The sequence below is a fragment of the Lissotriton helveticus genome, chromosome 5_1 (genome assembly GCF_964261635.1).
Source record: "Lissotriton helveticus chromosome 5_1, aLisHel1.1, whole genome shotgun sequence".
Classification (NCBI taxonomy): domain Eukaryota; kingdom Metazoa; phylum Chordata; class Amphibia; order Caudata; family Salamandridae; genus Lissotriton; species Lissotriton helveticus.
The window spans coordinates 1,340,235,499-1,340,257,709 of record NC_136065.1 but is presented as its reverse complement, the minus strand read 5'-3'; the positions used below and the strand labels follow the sequence as shown (position 1 = coordinate 1,340,257,709).

The 22,211-nt window shown below is 43.1% G+C and overlaps 1 protein-coding gene across 3 annotated transcripts in view; it reads left to right on the top strand.

Moving 5' to 3' along the window:
• Positions 1-22,211, top strand: part of LOC144755373 (copine-5) — a 1,407,230-nt gene that overhangs the window by 691,243 nt on the left and 693,776 nt on the right. For all 3 annotated transcript variants that reach the window (XM_078644209.1, XM_078644208.1, XM_078644207.1), the window contains one exon: positions 194-270. In XM_078644209.1, the coding sequence (XP_078500335.1) occupies positions 194-270 (77 nt within the window). The remainder of the gene's footprint in view (positions 1-193; positions 271-22,211) is intronic.

Sequence of the window (22,211 nt, the reverse complement as noted above, 5' to 3'; positions counted from 1 at the left end):
CCTGATGGTGGAGACTGCCAGCGGTGGTGCAAGCTGCTATGCCCTCCTGAGAAATAACTTGACTCCGGCACTTATTATTTTAGAAAATTAAACACTAGCACGGCTACAGAAATGCTAATGTTTAGAGGTGGAGGTTTATATGTTTTTAAGAGGCCCATTAGTAACACTTCCTTTTCTTATCTGCCCTCTGCAGGATTTCCTTGGCCAATGTTTCTGCACGCTGGGAGAGATTGTTGGGTCTCCCGGAAGTCGCCTGGAGAAACCCCTCATGTAAGACTCTACAATTGTTTTTAAACGCTGTGTACTCTGTGATCATCCTTTAAAAATCTTGAAAACTGGCAGGCCAAGGGAAGATTTAGTCTTTCATTATACTTTGCCTCACACATGACATACCCTTCACCAACACGACCTCTATTCCTGAAGCTCGACACAATAGGAAATCTCCCCATTTCTGTAGAGGTGAAGAATTCATTTTTCATACCACCCTCCCTTATTAAGTGGCGCTCTTTTCAATTGTTGAATTGATTTATGTATTTTATCCATTTATAAGCAGGACAGACCCAGTAGGGGACAGAAGGCCTTCCATTGAATCAAACCATTCATTTTGGGTTACTCTATTAATAATGTCATACAACACATAACAAAGTAGATGCTGTGGTTACAGTATTCACACAATTAATTTCTGTACTCAGTTACAAAAATGATAGTTACAAATATTATCAATATGTTTTCTGTGAAAGAGTGAAAGTGAAATGCCATTATAACGTGTAACTGTATTGGTGAAAACCCTATGTAACTCAAAATTACTTCTCATTCATAGGTCCTTTCTCATGGGAAGTGGTTAGCGGGACAACAGTTTTTTCGGTTCCTTTTTTGAAGGTGTCACAAGAAGTGTTTCTGATTTCTCGAATTCTAAGGATCTTAGGCCGTCCCAGAGAGGGATTGTTTTTGTGTCTTTATCTGCTTGATGGATGGGACTTCCAGAAGCAGGATACCTGAGTGCGGCATTTGGCCCCCTGAGATAAACAGCTTCTGTCCAAGGTGAATTGTAGTTCCTAGGTTGGGTGGTTGGGTCTTGTGTGTAATGCAGGCTTCATTATAGACATGTCTTGCCTCAAACGGGAGACATTTCAACGTGATCAAAATTGGAGATGCCTGACTGAAATTTCTTGAGCCAATGTCTAGACTAGTCACTGCTTGTAAGGTCTGCTTGAGAGGGTCTGTTTGCAGCTTGGACTTCCTCCAAGTATGAAGCTTCCATAGCCCAACTTCAAAATCCGTGTGGACTGAATTACTAGTTTAAAATCATCTTGTGGGATTAAGGGTTTAATACCTCATGGGCCTATAACTGGTACTGTACCTTTTTTGCAGGTGTGTAAGTGTATATTTGTGGGCTTCATATTATTGTCCTATTAGAAGCCTAGTAATTTGGCACATCATACAATGGCAAGTTGGTATTTTACAGAATTGTCTTGTGCAGGGCCAATCATAGACATGGGTTTGACACTATGAATTGATGATGAGAAGATAGACCTTCATTCAGGACTGATTGTCTGCCAGCACCAGCGCTTCGATTTCCTAATCCGTGGAGAGGAGTTTTCTCAGATATAGCTGCGCATCGTCTGAGTAGAGGTTATAAGAGATATTTGTGTGTTTTGTGGTGTAGGCACAATGTAAAGGTTAAATAGAATGGCAGACAGATTAGACCCTTGAGAGATACCTTTTGGAGCATTGAGAGGTTAGGGAGTGAGTTTGTCAATTTTATGTGCTGACAACTGTTTTCATTAAATGACAAGAATCAGTTGAGGCTGCACTATTAATGCCTGTTCTCCCCTTCAGAATGGCTTGTGTGGTTTACTGTGTCAAAGGCTTCTAAAAGATCCAGGATGATGAGGATTTATGACTCTCCTTTGTCTAGAATGTGGATTGCATTGTCGCCTTTTGCAAGACTTGTGTTTCTGTTCTGCAGCCTGACATCAAAACAGTTAGAAGCACATCTTGTAGGATATTTTCAGCAAAGAAAATATTTAGTTCGTCTTCCATGGAGTTGTTCACATGTTCACAGCTTTTGCCACGAAGAATAAATGAGTGAGTGTCCTGAAACTGTTTACGCCTTTAGGATCCCCTCTGGGTTTTTACCAGATGAGGGGATAGATGACTTTTGTTTAAATAGTTCAGAACTGTGAGTTGTGACAGTGAGGGCTGATCGGGTTCTCCCGGTAAGGAATATTAGAGTAGCTTTTTACTTTAATAGGCGTTGCGGCAGGGGGTTCTAAAACAATACGAGAATGGTCTTTTTTGTACTATGATGTTGAGTATTTGGATATGTGTGACCTGCTGGCCTCTTGTGCTTGATGCAAGAACACAAGCATATTTATCCGGTTACTAGAGCACAAACTAAAATGGCTAACAGGGACATATTCTTCTGAATCACCCTCTTCAGCAGTGTGTGCCTTTAAATATCACCCGTATCACTTTCCACCAATGTTAAACGGATCAGTGAAATATGTGCCAAGTTTGGGACAGCAGTCCTCCTAAATGCCCCTCACTCTTTGGGATAAGTGCTCGAGCATTGCATTCCAAGGGTTGTTCCACCAACATAGAATAATACAGGATCTTTCCCAAGAAAAACCTATAAAGTAAGTGTCTAGTCTCAGACCGATCCATTGTATTCCTACACCATCATTGTGGATATGAGATGTCTGAATACCTTCCAGTGACTGGGAAAAACGTGTTTAAAATTGTGATGTCTTGCCACTAAATTTGGATGGACGTGAGTGTGAAACAGGCCTGATAAGATGATCGTTTTTTAAAACTGTCATTAACTTGATTGTGAGAAAATGTCAGGATAGTGAACATTAAAAGCTTTCATTAAAGAAAGTGTAAAAGAGAGGAAGAGGCGATATATAGTTAGGTATCAGACACTCTCGTGAATGTGAGAGTGAGACACTGGTAACTGTAAGGCACTTGTGTAGAGTTCAAATAGTTTTTTCTTCACCTGCTGGGCTAGTGTTGAGTGCCTACGCCCGGCTTCAGTACAGGCCACCGACTACCTCTCATGGACACATGCTCTAGACCCGTGTACCTTCCTGCATCAGTGAAGTTGACTCATGAAAGACTGAATGGGTTACACAATATGTCCAGGTTATGGGACATGTCCCGCTGTACCAGTAGCATGTTGATTATTTATGAGATATCTGTTTGAATGTACTGCAATATACAATGAAATGCCAATAAAAACGATGGGGCATATTATCAAGAAACAACGTTAAAAATGATTGCCGCTTTAGTGGCAGAAAACTGCCTCTAAAGCGGCGATAATGGGCTTGATAATATGCCCTTGAGAATTCTAATAGAAACCCATGTTCTGGTGTCAACATGGGCTTCTGTTGGAATTCTCAAGGGCCTATTATCAAGCCCGTTTTCTGCTGCTAAAGCGGTGATAATTTTAACGCAGTGCTTGATATTATGCCCGATGTTTTAAAAAAAAACTATAAGACACTTGTAATGTAGATGTGGCTGAATAATAATAAAGGTGGGAGTCGTGTTCATGACTGGTAGATATTTCTGGGTATTTTCTGGATGCCTTACTCGCTCTACCCCTTGGTGAGCAAGACCAGGTTAGTGGTAGAATGACCTGAATACATAGAAAGGATCGCTGGACACTTTTATTAAAATTAAGTTAAACAAAGTGCTACCACTTTCAATGTCTTCCTTACTTGTTGTGCTTCTGGTTCTGTAGACAGTTTTAATGAGTTTTACTGAGCTCATGTTGTGAGGTGTGAGCCAGGCCTCATAGGTGTCGGTGCGCTGCACGACAATCAGTGCAGGAGTACAGTCATTGTGCAGAGTACAAGTTAGCCTCATGGTTGTAGTGAAGCCATTTAAGTACAGTGCATGCAAGGATGCTATGCTACAATGTGCTGGTTTCCCCTGTTCTGCAAGGGAGCAGTATTATAGAAGTCAGTAAGAGTACAGCAAGCAATTCAGAGAAGAGTTTGGCTCGCCACGCAAGGCAAGTACAACTGTTCATTGTAAACAACGAGCAGCATTGTGGGACATCATGTGCCCAGTGTAAAGGGTGTGCACAGCAGCTGGAGCGTGATGGGACCTTCAAAGGAAACACTGATTGTGAGTAATCTAGAAAGTTTACTTTTCCATGTTTGATTCCTCCTAAGTAAGAATATGTTAATTCCAGCCTTAAGGAGATTGGTAGCAGGTGTCTTCAAAATAGAGAGGGTAAGGACTTAAGAGTTAGGGGCAGCTCTAGAAGTCCTGCTGCTGGATCCTGCATTTCATAATCCTTGGAAATTCCTGGTGCTGCCTTACCTTGATTCTTAACATGTGTGTTTTTACAATAGTTTAATGGTTCTGCCCAAGTTATTGTGTTGTGTCAAGATTGTGTGCATTTTACTTGATACTTGACAGTTTAAATTGACAACTTGCTTCAAGTGGAAGCCAGAGAAGATATTTTAGTATGGGGTGGTAGATATGTGTTTCTGATGCCCACACTTAGACATTCAGCTGCATTAAGAATATCTTTTAGTGCGGATAAACTTGACCAGGCAAGTTAGCAGGGCATTGCTCTAGTGCATTTCAATTAGAACCAAAACTTTGTCCACTATTTGTATGTTAAAACTATGCAAAATTGAGACAATTCATTTAGAAATATTTCACCTGGTTAAATGTTGTAGTTTTTCACATGCAAATTGAATATGAGGGCCCAACTTGCATTCAAAATTACATAAGACTGATTTGAGGAGAAGATGTCTCCTGCAAGACATTCAACCACTCGCCAGGAGAGCAAAACTGGGCAAAATTGCTCAGTTACAACGTTTGTGAAACTTTATCAATTTAACATAATGACAAAACTGCAAATCTCGTTTTTTTGTGAGCATAATAAACATTTTGCATAGACCCACTCAAGAACTTGCCTTGGAACACATTTTTTATTTTCCATTGCATCCAGAGTTGCTATTGGGCTCTTTACATGTATGTTCCATCTGTTCATCATAAATGAGGCTGCCACGGTATGTGAAATACAATGATGTCACCTTTTTACTACCATGGGTGAAATTCCCATAGTCTACATGGAAATGTGTCAGTTTATTGTGAAGGAGATTTCCTATGTCAAAGATATCAGCACAATTATGTTTTGGAGGGGTTGAGACTGAGTTTTATGCTATGCCACCCAGCTGGTGATTTGCTCAGGACAGTTTGCAAGAAAGGTTCATCATGCACAGATGTTTATTCTAAGGTAAAGGTGAGGCTGCATGTAACGGTTGAACAAAAGGGAGAAAGGACGAAAGCTAGTGATACACTGTGCAGTGTGAGGTATGTCGGGGAGTGGTGATTACCCGTATAGATATCCGTTATAGGATTGCAGAGATATAAAGAGCACCAATTCAAAACTAAGGGCTTAATTTGGATCTTGGTGGACAGGTTACTCCATCACAACGTTGATGGATATCCCGTCCACCGAAATATAAATCCCAGGACATCCCATGCGCTTATATTTTTTCAGACAGGATATCTTTCCCTGTTGTGATGGAGTAACCCGTCTGCCAAGATGTAAAATAGGCCATAAGTCCACAGATAGCAGTCTCGTGCACAGAACATTGAGGATGAGGATGTGCTGAATGGTGTCAAATGGTGTGGAGAGTTTGAGCACTAGGAGGGGAAATCACTCACTACTAACAAAGATGTTAAGGGCATTGTTACCACTCTGAAGTCTCTGTGCTTTGGCCTGGCTTTAACATGAATTTCGGTCTTTCATGTCTCTAGACACAAATTCTTCTGGCCGCTTGAGAATTTGTCGGTCTAAACCAGCCTCCTTCAGTGCTCCATTGTTCCCACAGTGCCCACAGATGTGCAATGTTTTTCATGTCTTATCTTCACCACAGAATATTTTTGACCAAATAGAACTCCTCCTTTTACCATGTTGTTCTTGCTCACAAAATATGTAAACCGAGAGAATCGATCCCTCTGCTAACAAATTAGGACAAATCATGGCAGCCCACACGCTCCTCGTGGTTCTTTGCCCATTGTGGATACTGATCTCCAGTATTTGTTGGTCAATATTCTACTGTCCCCGGGTAGATCTGGTTTGAGATTAGTGTAATTGGCCAAATGTTAGTTTCTGCTCTTCCAGGGATGCCTCGTCTGGATCTCTTGATTTGCAGATCAGTCTCTGTTTGCTTAGAGGAGAACAGTCTTTGTAAGCGTTGGAGAAAGGTAATTTCATTCTCTGGAGCCTCTTTCTTGAGCGTTTTCATAGTTTGGTAAGTTGGTTGTGTGAGACTTGTGGGAATGGCTCTCCCCTCTCTTTTTTTCTTCTCCCTTAATTATATGTCATCGCAACCAGCTGTGCTGCTTCCTTGTTCCATTCTCCCTCTGTTTCCTGCGCTTAGCCATCTTGTTCTTCAAAGAACTGAAAAAATTAGCTTTTAAAGGTGGCAATTTGTTTTACTATTACTCTATGTGCTATGGGCATTATCCACTGGCGAGCTTGTTAATAGGCCATTCTATCTGATTTATCTAGATGTAACTCAATTTTACCTTGCTCAACAAAGTCTTCCATTGCACTGCACCTCTAATGCCTAGCAATCCTTGGCCTACCACTTATGAATACAGTTCCCTGCCATGACAAATGACCCCCTGTATTAAAGTTAATTGGGTAAAGGGAGTGTTTGAAATTGGCAGCAATGTAGGGCAATGTCTACATAAGGGTATTGGTTACTACACTTGTGTAAACATTTTCAGGTCTTGATACTTTGGATCATCATAGGAGGTTCCGGTGGGTTTTATCATGTGATCACCAACTCCACAGGGAACTGCATTTTCCATTTTGCACATGTTCCTTTCTGTAGCAATCTCAGACTGGTCAGCTGATAAAATAAAATAAAAGTCTGAATGTGTCAGGCTCCCTGCATCTGGGTGCCCAAGACTAACGGTCTTGTTAGGAGCTCGCCAGACTTTGAAGTGGAGGACCAGAATTTAGATTACTGGCTGGTATCTCTGCAGTCGAGCCCAGCCTTTATAAGTGTTTCCCCCAAAATGTAGAATAAATGCTCAGCCCCGGATTTACCACCTGCTTGAACAGGCAGGTTTGTATCACTATGTCGAAAAAACATAGTAATTTTCTGTGTTTTTTCAGCAGGTGAAAAGTGTCTATGGAACTGCTGGGGCGGTGTTGGGCGTGGGAATTGAGGTGTTTGGTGGATGTGCAGGGATGAAGGGCACATTTGTGCCCCTGGGCTGCCGCAGGGAGCGGGTGCTGAACACAGTCCCTGTCCTGGAGTAGGTTTTACAGGCCCGGTGTCTTTGATCACAGAAATGATCAGTACAGAGTTTTCAGACCCTATCAGACCAGGCTCGGGCACACTTGTAATGGGGACTTCAAATAAGTTAATCGGAAGGTATCGCACAGGGTGAAATAGTCCAGCTTGTAGACAAGCTGTATGTCTTTTAATTGCCTTTCCAGTCATATGATATAGGTTCTGCTTGTAGCTACAGGGATAGCATGGAAGGGGTGTACATCATCTTGGGTAATATATTCATTGTATTAACCTAGCCGACCCAACAAAGATATAAATAGAGCCTTCCATCATGCCAGATCAATAAGTATATCTTCTTGGAGTCTCAGCCGCTTGGTCCCAAGTAGAGTGGACAGGGAGTTAGTCAAATTCACACCCAATGATGGAATGGAATGCTGGGCCCACTCCACAGCATGGGCTTCTGCAATTGGTGACCTTTGTCATTGAGCAGAATTAAAATAAGGGTTTCATGTATTCCCTGTTTAATCCTAAACCCAGATACCCGCTCAGACATTTCTAGTTGCAATAGTATGGATCGAAAGGAAGAGTCAGGCTTGATCAGTGTCAAACAGAATTCACCTGTGAAGAGGTCAATTTTGCGCTATGTCTGAATCGAAAGGCTGTAATGCCAGTTCGCTGCCTTATATGAGCTGCCAGGGACACTTTCATAATTGGCGAATCCTGAATCCTTTAGCATCGCTGAATGCCCTCCTAGAATGGCCTCTCTCAGACTGTTCCAGCTAAGTGACTCTGATCAAATGCTTTTTTTTACACCGAATCCCATCTCGCTGTTTTGATCAGTTGTGTCGCTTTAAGATGTTATTGGGAATGTGCCACCTACGGGCAAAACGTGACTGGTCTGATTGAACCATTGCAGTTAGGAATCTATCTAATCTTGATGCCAAGATACTTGTGACGATTTTCGGTATGCACATGAATTATAGCCATAGGGCTACATGACTCATAGTCCTTAAGGTCTTTTCCCGATTTTTGAATTAGTGAGATGTCATTATCTATCATTGCGGGTGTCACACTGTCCATTTTAGAGGAGTCAAACAGGGTCATTAGAGGGCGCACCATTAAACCAGGGAAGGTTTTACGGCGTGAATCCAAATGACAATGGGAATTCATGGGATTTAGGGGAATGCCCAGCCTCATTCACCTCAGCCTGCTCAGTAGTTCAGGCCCAACCATCGGCTGTCTATGAATGAATGAGGGGAGCATGCAGTCAATTGGTTTGCTTCTTCTCACTGATCTTTTTGTTCTATGAAATAAAGACACCAGTAGAAGTCCTTGAAGTATCCATCCTGCCATGCCCTTCTCTCCTCAGCTCACCCTTCACGCCGCTAACATCTCCAATGCAGGATTTACTAATTTCTCCGTTTGCGTCCATTAAGAGATATGCCTTGAACCAACATCTGATTGTCTCTTCTAAAATGGGGCACATGTACGGTCTGACATAGGCAGAGTAGCCAATTCACCCCATCACTTAACCCAGCATTGCCCTGCTCACAAAAAAATATACATAATCAATGTATATACCCCATGAACAGTCAAGGAGAAGTAGTAGTTTTTCTCCTGCATTGGAATGTCTCCATTTGTCAACTTGCCCTAGATCACCCATCAGGATTTCAATAATTTGCTGTTCCTTGATAAAGAGCAGGTGAGGCTGGACCTATCCAGGTTACCATTGCACACTAGGTTCAAGTCTCCCTCCAAGATTATACCCCCTTTAAAGAGCCAGCATTCATGGTGATAGTTTCCATGAGCCACAAATGTGGCATAGATATTGAGTAGAGTGAAGTTCTTGTCCATTTTCTAAATCTGAACTCATGTGCACCTGCCCTTAGGTCCTTCTTCATTAAAATATGTGTCACTGGGATAACACGTTTAATCTAAATTTACCAGGCTTGCAGTCTTAGAGAAATATAGGATGAGGAATTGCAGATGACAGTCACTATCTCTCAGTTTGTCTTAGTGCCTAGCTAACAGATATCCTGGAGGAACATGCAATCTGGCATTTTTGCCCTGAGGGATATTTCAAATGCACTGTCTCTAGTTCAGAGAGTTAAAGCCCATTGCATTAGGCAGGGGTCTTAAGCACTATATATTGGGTACTCGCAAAAGTGTTCCCAAGGGCTAAAACATTTTGTCTCTGGTGTGACTGAGGGTGCATTGAGGCCTGCAGGGTGGTGGTCTGGGGAGGGGGGGGGGGGGGGGGGGGTGAGGGTTGGACTGTAAGGTGGGTGTAGGGGAAGTAAAGCATGTACATCTAGTGGCTGAGTTGCGCAATGTGAAACCAGAAAACCTGGGATCAATCCCATCTTTCCTACTTCACCAAATAGGCAATTGTTTTATTTCACTTTCCTTCCTTTTTCTTCATTATCACATATAAGAGGACCTTGAAACACATTACTTCAGGATGTGCGCTATATGAAACCTTCTCCTGTTTATCATTTAATAATCCATAATGTTGTCAATGCATAATAACAGCTTACACCATCCAGAGTGCAAATTAACAAGTGGCTTACTTGCCGTTTAGTTCACACCTCCATCGTGTCCAGGTCGGTCCCACTCCCCTGGAAGTGCGCCATGGTGAGGGCGCTTCTCAAGAAGCCCTCCCTGGACCAGAGCAACTTGTCCAACTATCGCCCCATTTCGTTGCTCCCCTGGCTGAGTAAACTGCTGGAGAGGCACGCCAACAATATCTTAACAGACTATTTGGAGTCCAACTGTCTGTTGCGTGCCTCCCAGACAGGTTTTCGCCCTCAACATGGCACAGAAACCGCTATGTTAGCGGTTACAGAGGAGGCAAGAACGACTTTGGATCGGGGAGGAAAGGTGGCCATTATCCTGTTAGACCTTAGCGCCGCGTTCGACACGGTGAACCATGCCACGCTATTACACCGACTTGCGGGCATGGGCGTGTCGGCCGCGGCTCTAGACTGGCTTACCTCCTTTCTGAGTGAGCGCTTTTTCCAGGTCTTCGAGGGTGAGATAGTCTCTCCCAAACACCCTCTCAGGTGTGGGGTCCCTCAGGGCTCCTCCCTGAGCCCGACCCTCTTTAACGCCTACATGGAACCTCTGGACAGGATAGTCCATCCCTTTGGTGTGCGTATAGTCACCTACGCGGATGACACGCAGCTGGTGGTCTCGTTAGACCACGCAGATGGATCATCCGACACCTTAGGCCCCTGTCTAGAGGCTGTTGCCAGATGGATGCAAGCCTCCTGTTTGAAGCTTAACGGGGAGAAGACAGACATCATTCTCCTCGGAAATCCCTCCCTGTCTGCTCTTGCACCCGTCTGGCCACCATGTCTTGGCGCTCCTCCTGCCCCCAAGTCCCAGATAAAGAGCCTCGGGATCTGGCTTGACACCGCCCTTGATTTCTCGGTCCAGGCTACTAAGACTGCCGCCACTTGCTTTGGACTAATGAGGATGCTCCGGCGGGTGCTCCCTTTGCTCCCTTTCCAGGCGAGGAGGATCATGGTCCAGGCCCTGATTCTCTCTCGCCTGGATTATGGGAATGCTCTCTACCTAGGAGCACCGGCTTCGGTACTGCAGAGGCTTCAGGTCACACAAAACAGTGCGGCCCGCCTACTGTTCAATCTCTCCCGTCGGCAGTCGGCGAGGAAAGCTCTGAAAGACCTCCACTGGCTCCCTATGGCTGCCAGAGTGCAGTTTAAAGCTCTGTGCATTATGCACAAATCCTTTCACCGTGTAGGCCCAGCGATTCTGCACCCTCTGGTCACGCCTTATGTCCCAGCACGCCCCCTTCGGTCTGGTACCTTGCAGCTGGCCACCTCCTCTAAAATTAACAAAGCCCGTTGGGGTGGCCGCTCTTTTTCCCACTCGGCGACCAGACTTTGGAATGCCCTCCCCTTTGCCATCCGAGGAAATAGCAACCTCCTCTCGTTCAGAAAGGCCTTGAAAACGCATTTGTTTGCTAAATCCTGCTGATCTGCCCCGAGCCTGCGCTAAACCATATTATCTTCAAGCGCTGCGAGGCCCTAGGGCAGTTATGCGCTATACAAATGCAATTTTTCATTTCATTTCATTTCACTATTGTGTTGTCGGTGTGGGTTGAAGGAAGAATGACTGCTTCTTAAATTCGTGTTTTAAAAATATCACTTAAAAAACAAAGCACTTGTCAATGCACTAATAGGATTTGATGTACTAAAGTGAAACGGTTCTGTATGTGAATGAAACACTCTTTTTGGATTTGGTAGAGACTTTATCATATTCATACTTTTGTTGCAAGATGTCTTTAAAATGAAAGTGTTCCTAAAGTTAAGTGGTGCAGAAAACCTTAGCTACTTCCTTTCTATAACTTCCATTAACCTGAAAACAAATGTAGGCGGTTTATTTAACATATTTTTCATGTTAGGGCTGATTCCAGGAAACAACAGCCCAGTGCTGCTGTTAACCAACGGGCCTCGTCTAAAGATCAGGAGGGTAGCATGAGGCCCCCAAGCTGCACTTTGAGTATCACTGCGCTATATAAATATATTTACAATTACAATTGCAATTAGGGAGTTTAAAACGTGAATCTGCACTAAGTGCAACAGTGCTCACCCTTATCCTGCTTGTTCTCTAATTCAGATGTGTACAAATCCCAGGTGTAACATTTGTCAACAGAATTAACATGAATCACCCCTACCCAAAATCTATATGACAAAGGATGAAGACAAATGGACTCCCACAAACATGTGGCCTAACCCCCACACCCACACACACCCATTTATCCTCCATCGATGCTTCTTGTTTTGTGATCCTCCATTTGTGTTTACAGATTCCTGGCATTAGTGGAGCACCACGTGAGTCACATGTGCACGTTCAAAGCAGGAGGAACTATTCATTGTATGCATGGTGCTATGATACAAGTGAGTGCGAGGTATCCTTCTAATAGGAGAAAATGATGACCTTTTAAGAATTACACATCCTTGAACTGAGTTTGTGGTGCTAACATAACAGTAGATGTGAGGCAGTAGTGTTGTAGTCGCAGTGAAGCACACAACTTCATTTAAAGCTCACTACATAGCTGGTCTCTTAGAGAGCATGCAAGCACCTCTGATTGTGTACTGTCTCTCTGAGTGTTATACATAAAAAGGGTAAACCCAATGGTACTGGGACCTGGGTGAATAATAGTACAATATATAGTGGTCCCAGTAATATATCTATATATATAAAAACGAATGTATGTCTGTCTGTCTGTTTGTCCTTTATGCATTACTACACCATTCATCCGATCGCCATGAAACTTTGGGAAGTTGTTGAGTACACTCCTGCGAAGGTTTCTGGCATATGCATTACTACACCATTCATCCGATCGCCATGAAACTTTGGGAAGTTGTTGAGTACACTCCCGCAAAGGTTTCTGGCATAAATATTTTTTAAATATTGCCCCCCAGGGCCCTCATAATCTTTCGAACACTTATGGATGCACCAGACGGAAAAACAACAAATCGTGTATCCACAAACACTCGAATAAATAAATAGAATTAAAACACCATTCTTCCGATCGGCAGGAAACTTTGGGAAGTTGTTGAGTACACTCCCGCGAAGGTTTCTGGCATAACATTTTTTAAAATATCGGACCCCCAGGGCCCTCATAATCTTTCGAATACTGATGTACACCAGACGGAAAAACAAAAAATCGTGTATCCACAAGCACTCGAATAAATAAAGATAATTAAAACGACACTTTGAAATATTTTCCATATTAAAATGAATAAGTTTCAATAAAAATGACACAATGTAAATTGAATGTTATCATGACTACTTTCCTTGAATTTCCTTTCTTCGGAGATCGCAGCAACGCGGGACAGGTAAGCTAGTATAGAATAACATAAACAACCAAATATCAAAACTCTGCAAAAAGTTATTAGGTAGCAAATGTTATTTAATCACACTGCCACATAGTGGAATACATTACGTATATGTCAAAATTCAAATTTCATATGTATAAAGGTGCCCAGCAGGATATGGAAAGGAAGAGGGGTAAGTGAATTTGATGAGGATACGTGATTGCGAGGAAAGCATGGAAAACAGAGGAATCATATGCCAAATTTAGAACAAATCAGGCTTTCAGTATCAAGCCATGGGTACATGAATTATCCATAAAATTTAAGTAGCTAGACCCCATTGGGGAAACACAATTAATATAGTCTCTGTTGTTTCCAAGTGCTGGCATAAATATGTCTCTCTGAGTGTGCGCTGGTCTCTGAGTGTGCACAAGCCCCTCTTGGTGTGTGCTGGTCTCTCTGAGTGTGTGATGGTTTCTCTCAGTGTGCGCTGATCTCCAAATGTGCATACATCCCTATGAGTGTGTGCAGGTCTCCCTGAGTGTGTGCACGAGCCTCTCTGGGCGTGTGCTGGTCTTGCTGAGTATGTGCTTGTAACTCAGAGTGTGAGCTGATCTCTCTGAGAGTGCGCTGATCTCTGGGTGTGCACAAGCCTCTCTTAGTGTGTGCTGGTCTCTCTGAGTGTGTGCTTATATCTTAAAGTGCGAGCTGGTCTTTCTGAGTGTGCACTGATCTCCGAATAATCACAAGACTCTCTGAGTGTGTGCTGGCCTCTCTGGTGTGGGCTGGTCTCGCTGAGTGTGTGCTTGTATCTCAGAGTGTGAGCTGATCTCTCTGAGTGTGCACTGATCTCTGAGTGTGCACAAGCCTCTCTGAGTGTGTACTGGTATCTCTGAGTGTGTGCTTGTATCTCAGAGTGTTTGCTGTCTCTCTGAGTGTGCGCTATTCTCCGAGAGTGTACAAGGCTCTTTGAGTGTGTGCTGATCTCAAAGTGTCTACAAGCCTCTCTTGGTATGTGCTGGCCTCTCTGGGTGTGTGCTGGTCTCTCTGAGGCGTACTTGTATCACAGAGTGTGGGATGGTCACTCAGAGTGTACTCTGATCTCCAAGTCTGCGCAAGTCCTTCTGAGTGTGCACAAGTCCTTCTGAGTGTGTGCTGGTCTCTCTCTGAGTGTATGCTTATTTCTCAAAGTGCGAGCTGGTCTTTCTGAGTGTGCACTGATCTCCGAATGACCACACGCCTCTCTAAGTGTGTGCTGGTCTCTCTGGGTCTGTGCTGATCCCTTTAGGTGTGTGCTTGTATCTAAGAGTGTGAGCTGATCTCTCTTAGTGTGCACTATTCTCTGAGTGCGCACAAGCCTCTCTGAGTGTGTACTGGTATCTCTGAGTGTGTGCTTGTATCTCAGAGTGTTTGCTGTCTCTCTGAGTGTACAAAGCTCTTTGAGTGTGCTGATCTCAAAGTGTCTACAAGCCTCTCTTGGTATGTGCTGGTCTCTCTGGGTGTGTGCTGGTCTCTCTGAGGCGTGCTTGTATCACAGAGTGTGAGCTGGTCACTCAGAGTGTACTCTGATCTCCAAGTGTGCGCAAGACGTTCTGAGTGTGTCAAGTCCCACTGAGCGTGTGCTGGTCTCTCTCTGAGTGTGTGCTTATTTCTCAAAGTGCGAGCTGGTCTTTCTGATAGTGCACTGATCTCCGATTGACCACACGCCTCTCGGAGTGTGTGCTGGTCTCTCTGGGTATCTGCTGGTCTCTCTGTGAGTGTGTGCTTGAATCTCTGAGTGTGAGCTCGTCTATTTGAGTGTGTGCTGATCTTCGAATTACCACAAGCCTCTCTGAGTGTGTGCTGGTCTCTCTGGGTATCTGCTGGTCTCTCTGAGTGTGTGCTTGTATCTCAGAGTGTGAGTTCGTCTATTTGAGTGTGTGCTGATCTTCGAATGCACAACAAATTTATTGGAAGGTTCCCCTGATTCTTTTCACAGGGAGGGGGAGAACAGTGCCAAATGAGAGACCCTGTGGTTTGTTATTACTAAATGAGGTCAGAAATACTGACTGAAACAAGACGTGTGGGGGCGGGTTGGTCTGAGGGGAGTCCTAATTTGTCAATTAAATTATAGTGGCAAATGAATATATAGAACACTTTTCATACTGTATGCTCAAATATTATAAAATAAACAAATCCATCAAAGATATAAGAAATATGTATAAAAAACACAGTTTAATATAGTACCTCCCTTAAGGGTTACAATCTAAATTATTAAAATGCATTAAAATAAATTTTCCACATAATGAAAAATCTGTGATAAAAAAGTCAAAAAGAAAGAGTCGACGCGGCGTTTCGGTGTTCGTTTACAATAGTCACACCTTCATCAGGACATTTTGACAATTGATTTGTGATCTAAAAAATTTAAAACAGTGTTTTAGGTATCTTGTAATTAAACAGATATACACAAATACACAGTGTTTCTTTTTCTTTTTCTTTTTAGTGTTCTTTTGGCCCTATAGACTCCTAGACCTGTTCCTCTGAGGGGACCACCCTTAGTGCCCTCCCTTGTACACTTTCGTGTGCTTAGCAAGAAACTTTTTTTTATAAAAAAATATAAACAGGGGGTAGTTTAATGGAAGACAATGTCTTCACAAGTGGAACAGGTCTAGGAGTCTATAGGGCCAAAAGAACACTAAAAAGAAAAAGAAAAATAAACACTGTGTATTTGTGTATATCTGTTGTAAACGAACACCGAAACGCCGCGTCGACTCTTTCTTTTTGACTTTTTTATCACTGATTTTTCATTATGTGGAAAATTTATTTTAATGCATTTTAATAATTTAGATTGTAACCCTTAAGGGAGGTACTATAATAAACTGTGTTTTTTATACATATTTCTTATATCTTTGATGGATTTGTTTATTTTATAATATTTGGGCATACAGTATGAAAAGTGTTCTATATATTCATTTGCCACTATAATTTAATTGACAAATTAGGACTCCCCTCAGACCACCCCGCCCCCACACGTCTTGTTTCAGTCAGTATTTCTGACCTCATTTAGTAATAACAAACCACAGGGTCTCTCATTTGGCACTGATCTTCGAATGACCACAAGCCTCTCTGAGTGTGTGCTGGTCTCTCTGGGTGTGTGCTGGTCCCTCTGAGTGTGTGCTTGAATCTCTGAGTGTGAGCTCGTCTATTTGAGTGTGTGCTGATCTTCGAATGACCACAAGCCTCTCTGAGTGTGTGCTGGTCTCTCTGGGTGTGTGCTGGTCTCTTCGAGTGTGTGCTGATCTTCGAATGTGCACACGTCTCTCAGAGTGTGCACTGGTCTCTCTTGCTGTGTTCTGGTCTCGCTGGGTGTGTTCTGGTCTCTCTGAGTGTGTGCTTGTATCTCAGTGTGAGCTGGTCTCCGAGTGTCTGTAGGTCTCAGAGTGTGTGCAAGCCTCTCTGTGTGTGCTTTGATCTGTGTGCGTGTGTATGTGTCCATGTCTCTCTCAGTGTGCACGCCTCTCTTAGTGTGTCCAAACCTCTCTGTGTTGATCTATGTGCAGGTTTCTTGGAGTGTGTGTAAGCCTCTCTCAGAGTGGGCTGGTCTATATGAGTATGACCAGTTACCACTCAGTGTGTGAAACCTCAGTGTGTGCCAGGCTCTCTCGGGGAGTGCTGGTCTGTATGAGTATGAAGGGTTACCACTCAGTGTGTGAAAGTCTCAGTGTGTGCCAAGCTCTCTAAGTGTGTGCTGGTCTCTCTGGGTCACTGGTATCTGAGTGTGCTGGCCTCTGAACTCAGGACAGCGGCTGTTTATAGAAGAAGCACCTAGATTAGAAGGACTCGTCCTAATTTATGCTAAGGCTGACGTTCTGAGTGCCAAACTCCAGTGTTGAGTCACAGAGATGAAAAACATGCCATGCAATACAAATTAAACCCACAAAAACATGTAAATCACATTAAGGCGTGGAACCAGGCAATCCATCTCACCGTGCAGCCCTTCTCGGCAGCCACGCTGCTTCATAAATCAGAAACATTGGATTTTAGGAATTAGGCTGTGTGTGTAATAAAGAAAAGGGGGAATTACCCATTTCAGGAAGACAAAGTGCCTGTCACTTTCTGTTTGCGTTTGGAGGTGAAACTACTTTAAACTCTTCTCTGGGTGTTGGTAATTTTTCTGGTGCTTGCCTGGTAATAACAGGCTGCAACTGAAAGGAGCACAACAAGAAAGGCAGCCGCTCGCCTCCCGCTTTCTGTGGCTAAGGGTTCTGTACGGTTTCTTAATAATAGAGCGATCTGTTTGACACACAGGTGCCTATGTGCTTATGTACTATATCAGGGGTAGTTGCAAAAAATGTTCCAAAGGGCCAAAAAGTTTGGTCTATGGTGTGACTGAGGGCCGCGTTGATGCCAGCAGAGTGGCGGTCCGGGGAGAGGGGAGGGCAAGAGTTGGACTGTAAGGTGGGTGTACGGGAAGTGAAACAGGTACATCTAGTGGGAAGATGCAAGAGTGAGACGATCTTTTAGGTTCTACAATCCCCCGTGCCTGCATGTTAGCTTGTCTGGGGTAGATAGGCTGATTAGACACTGAGGATTAGGCGCTGACTGCTCAGTGTCTTTATGGAAGCATGTCTGATTGGTAGGCTTTTTTAGAATTGGATTCTTAGCATTCGTTTGCCTGCAAGCAGGCCCAGTTCAAGGGATTTTCATCTGGATGGGCCAAGGGTACATTCGGGTTAGCCAATGTATGCACATTTTTTTATCAATTCTGGAAGTAGCCTACAAGCCCAAGATTTACATCATATCTTCTCCCAAACAGCCATTCAGTGCATCTAGAGAGTTATTTGAGGGTAAGAGCTGATGTCTATACTCAACCGGCCCAACCCTTATTATTGCCAGCAGGCCAGGCTTTAACAGAAGCACCTGGATTCCAAACAGGTTCTTCTAATAGTTGTTCAAGGTTAAGGAGGTCCCTGTTACCACATCTAAGCCGTATCATTTGGCACTAGGAAGACTGCTGCCAACAGACTCCGTGCAATTTGCCCAACAACTATTTCTTTGCACACTGTGAACTATGTAACTCATTATTTTCATGTCATTCTTTTGTCGTATACTTTAATTGATACAAAAGTTTAAAAAACAGCAACAGACTTGGGAAAAAAATAAGCAGTATTGTTGACAACTAAGAGTAACTTTTCTGCCTGATGTGAAAAACCGGCAATTGCAGTCAAACAGGTAACCTTCTAGGGTGGAATTTAACAGAGGTCCCCGGTTCCAGAAGGGGCCGCAGATGCTTGTGCAGCCCCTTCTGTAATACTGATAGCGCTGGCACACATGTATAGCCAGTGCTATATTCAGAGGATGTTCCCTCATTTGCATGGGGCATGACCCCGCGCAAATGAGGGAATCACTTTGCCTCTGAGCCCGCCCTATATTAGGGATATGGGCACTGAGGCAAACAGGAACACAACATGGGAAACAAAAGCAATCATCCAGACTAACAGAATACTCCAGCAATGGTTTAGTTTTGTAACAGTTTGAACTGGATGCTCCATAAAGTGCACTTGCTTTTCTCAGGTCATGTCATGTTATGTTGGTTTATAAAGTGTACTGTCACCAAGGAGGGTATCCTGGTGCTGAGTAGGCTTGAGATTAGCCAAGCCTAGGGCCTCAAAAAGTCAGGTCTTCAGCTTCTTGTGGAATTGAAGAAATGAGGAGGAGGCTTGTGTGTGTAAGGACTGGTCATTTCATGCTTACGGAGTGATGTAGGAAAGGGTTCAACTGCCGGATCTGGTTTTCCATATTCATGGGATGTGTGCAAATATGAGACTTGTCGAGCTGAAGTGTCTGGAAGGTTTGTGAAAGCAGATTGTGTTGTGAAGTATGCTGGGCCAGAGTGCCTTGAAAGTTTGGGTGAGGAGTTTGAAATGTGCTCATTTGGGTATGGGTTTCCAGTGTAGCTCCTTGAGGTGAGGTGAGATGTGTGAGTGTTGGAGGTTTAGAGTGATTCTGGCTGTCGGTTTCTGGATGTTCTTCAGCCTCCTGATGAGATGCTTGTTGATCCCAGTTCTTGTAAGTCTAGGCTGCTGGTGGCAAGTGTGTGGGTGATGATTTTCCATGTGTCTGACTGGGAGCCATTTGAAAATCTTCCTCTGCATCTTCAGCATGTGGAAGCCAAGGCTCTGACTTGGGCTGTGATCTTGAGTTTGCAGCCAAGAATGATCCGAAGGTTCTTGGCTTGGGTTCTTTAATTCTGAGGTAAGTCTAGATAATTAGCATGAATGCTACCATGTGTATATCATCCAACATTGCTTAACCTGTGGTAGCCCATTATGGAAATGAATTATGATCAGTCCAATTGCAACTTGATGTGGTTAGACAAAGAGTATCACAAAGGCCACTGAATTTTTGTGGTAGGGGAGGACCAAATTATGCTGCAGAGCTGACTAAATTATGCAGCTAGAATTGGCAAATTATGTGGTTTAATGCACTGACATTTTGTGATAGTATTACTTCATTCTTTTTTTTGTTTACACTTGTTAACACTGTCTGGGCCTAGGTTGCACCTCATTAATACAAGTGTAACATGCAAGTTAGCTGTAAGCAACTGAAAGGTCAACAGTTCACCTTTGAAAAGGGTCTGCAATTGCACTGTGACTTGTATGGAAGCATTATTTAGTAACTTTTGATCCCTTTGAGCTAGAAACATTTTTGGGAAATCTGCAGATTATGGAGCAGATAATAGACTATGTGGCAAATCCATATTTTTTGTGAAAAACACCACAGCCATAAAATGTGATAATTCCAGTGGTGCTGACTATAACCTGGGAATATGCAATGTACTGTAACAAGATATAGTTATTCACTTCAACTCGGCATCTGTCACTAAACAGACAGACACACTTAGCACCCGATTCAACAGGTAAACCTAAACTTTTGTATAACGTTACAATTTTTTGGTTATTCATAAACTACAAGCTTAATTTTATGAATAGTAATTTTACGGCTGCGGAGATTCCGCATCCCTACTAGAAACTCTTCACATTAAAAGTTAGGTCGGTCCTACCTTTTTATATGTGGAGCTCTCCAACCTGACTGCAGCATCGCTGGAGTCGTAACATTTCTGTTAGTAAAAATAAACTAGTAGTTCGTAAATGCAAAAAAATACTAAATTTACACAAGAGTGTAAGGTTACCTATGTGAATCAGGCCCTTACTCTATTAGGCATTGTAATTTCACAATAATACTTTGGGGACATGTATGATTCCCTTGCCCTGGCGGCTTCTCATCCAGTAAGACATGCATTGCTACTATTTGAATAGTATAATGCATGATCCATTCTACAGTATATTAGTGTGTGGATTTTACACAAGCTAAAATTCATAAACACTCTCAGAACCCCCACACAGACCGTAATTGAGGCACAGAAGGCCATTCACAGGCCTGGGCCCTGGTGTTACTGTACCTGCTGCATCATTGGCAGGTAAACCTCTGTCCTCACTCTCCCAACTAGAGATGGGGACCCTCTGAAAGCTTGAGCCTGAAGCCTGGCTCTGCCTCAGCTTGCAGTCCTGTTGGACCTCCGAGCCCATAACAAGCTGAACTTTCATTTACCTTCTTGCCTGTCACCTCCAATCTACCCAGGGTGTGGCGTTACAGTCAGAGCTTCCAATTTGAAACTGAACAAGCTAGGTTTGAGTCTCTGCGTTAGCTCAACATTCTGTGATTTGGGGCAAATCTTCAGTGCCTAAAAGAAATGAATGTGCCCTTCTGTAATACAACTGGTGTTCATGTAAAGCCCTTCAAGACCTCTAGGTCGAGTCGCACAATATAATAACTGCAGAAAACTGCACAAAGAGGTAAAAACAAAGCATTAACACAAAAAGGAGAGACAAATAGATAGCCATTTAGCGGCTGATTTGTACAACGTGAAAACATAAAACCTAGATAAATTGCAGCTTCCCCACTTAAATTGTGTGATCTTGGGCAAATATTTTGTTTCACCAAAACTTGTTTTTCTTCATATTTGCCCATGAAAGCACATTCAAATACACGAATCTGAGGACCAACTATACAAAAAACTAACAAACATGAAAAGGAGCCTATAATCAATTTTGCTCAATTAGCAACAGTACAGCAAATATGCTATCATCCAATTTTAAAGATTAAACATCCAATCAAATCCCTCAGGAGTCTTGTGCATGAGGTTTAAACCTCTTTATTAAAGTTTATTTATTGTGACAATCACACCACATCGCAGCCCGCGCGTTTCGTCCTAGCGGACTTCATCAGGCACCCTTTCTCTCAATATGGGACCGTAACTTGAACCAATAAGGGGATACTACACCACCCAACAACTCATTATCTTCAGCTATTACTGGACTTGGTGCTTATTTGAATCTTCTGCATTACATTAGGATTTTACTAATAACCCAACCCTGGTGAACTATCACTTTTAATAAGTACTTCTCTGTGCAGTGCGATATTATGACATGTTAATGTCAAGGTTTTCATGTGTTAAAGAAATACACGTTTTTATAAAGAGACTTATCATATTATGGGCCAGATGTAGGTAGGCGTTTACTGGCCGGTAACGGCCGAAAACCGGTAAAATCGGCCGTTACCGACCGGAATCCAGGAAATGAGATGTAGGAGGCCATTAATTACCGATTATTGAAAATCCGAGTCGGAAACATACCGACTCGGTAATAAAGACCCGGTAAAAATACCGTGTCGGAATTTACCGTATACATAAATACCGAGTTCGTATTTTCCGACTCGGAAATTAAGAAACGGTAATAATTGCCCATGGAGATGTAGGTAAGCCCAAAAATACCGAATCTGCAGAAAAACTGTATTTTTCAGTCGGTATTTACCATGGATTGAAAGCAGGTGGTAACCAAGGGAGAGCTATAAAAAAAGTCCCAAAATGCACCTCAGGACCCATGATGGCGGCTTTTTACATCATAGCAAGACGGCAGAGACTACAGGCAGCAGGAGAGAGAGAATGGCAAAGGGAGGAACAAGTGTACAGGCAGAGGATAACACTGTTGCAACTGACAGAGCCTGAAATACTGCAGAGGTACAGGCTACACCCAGACACCATCAAGCAATT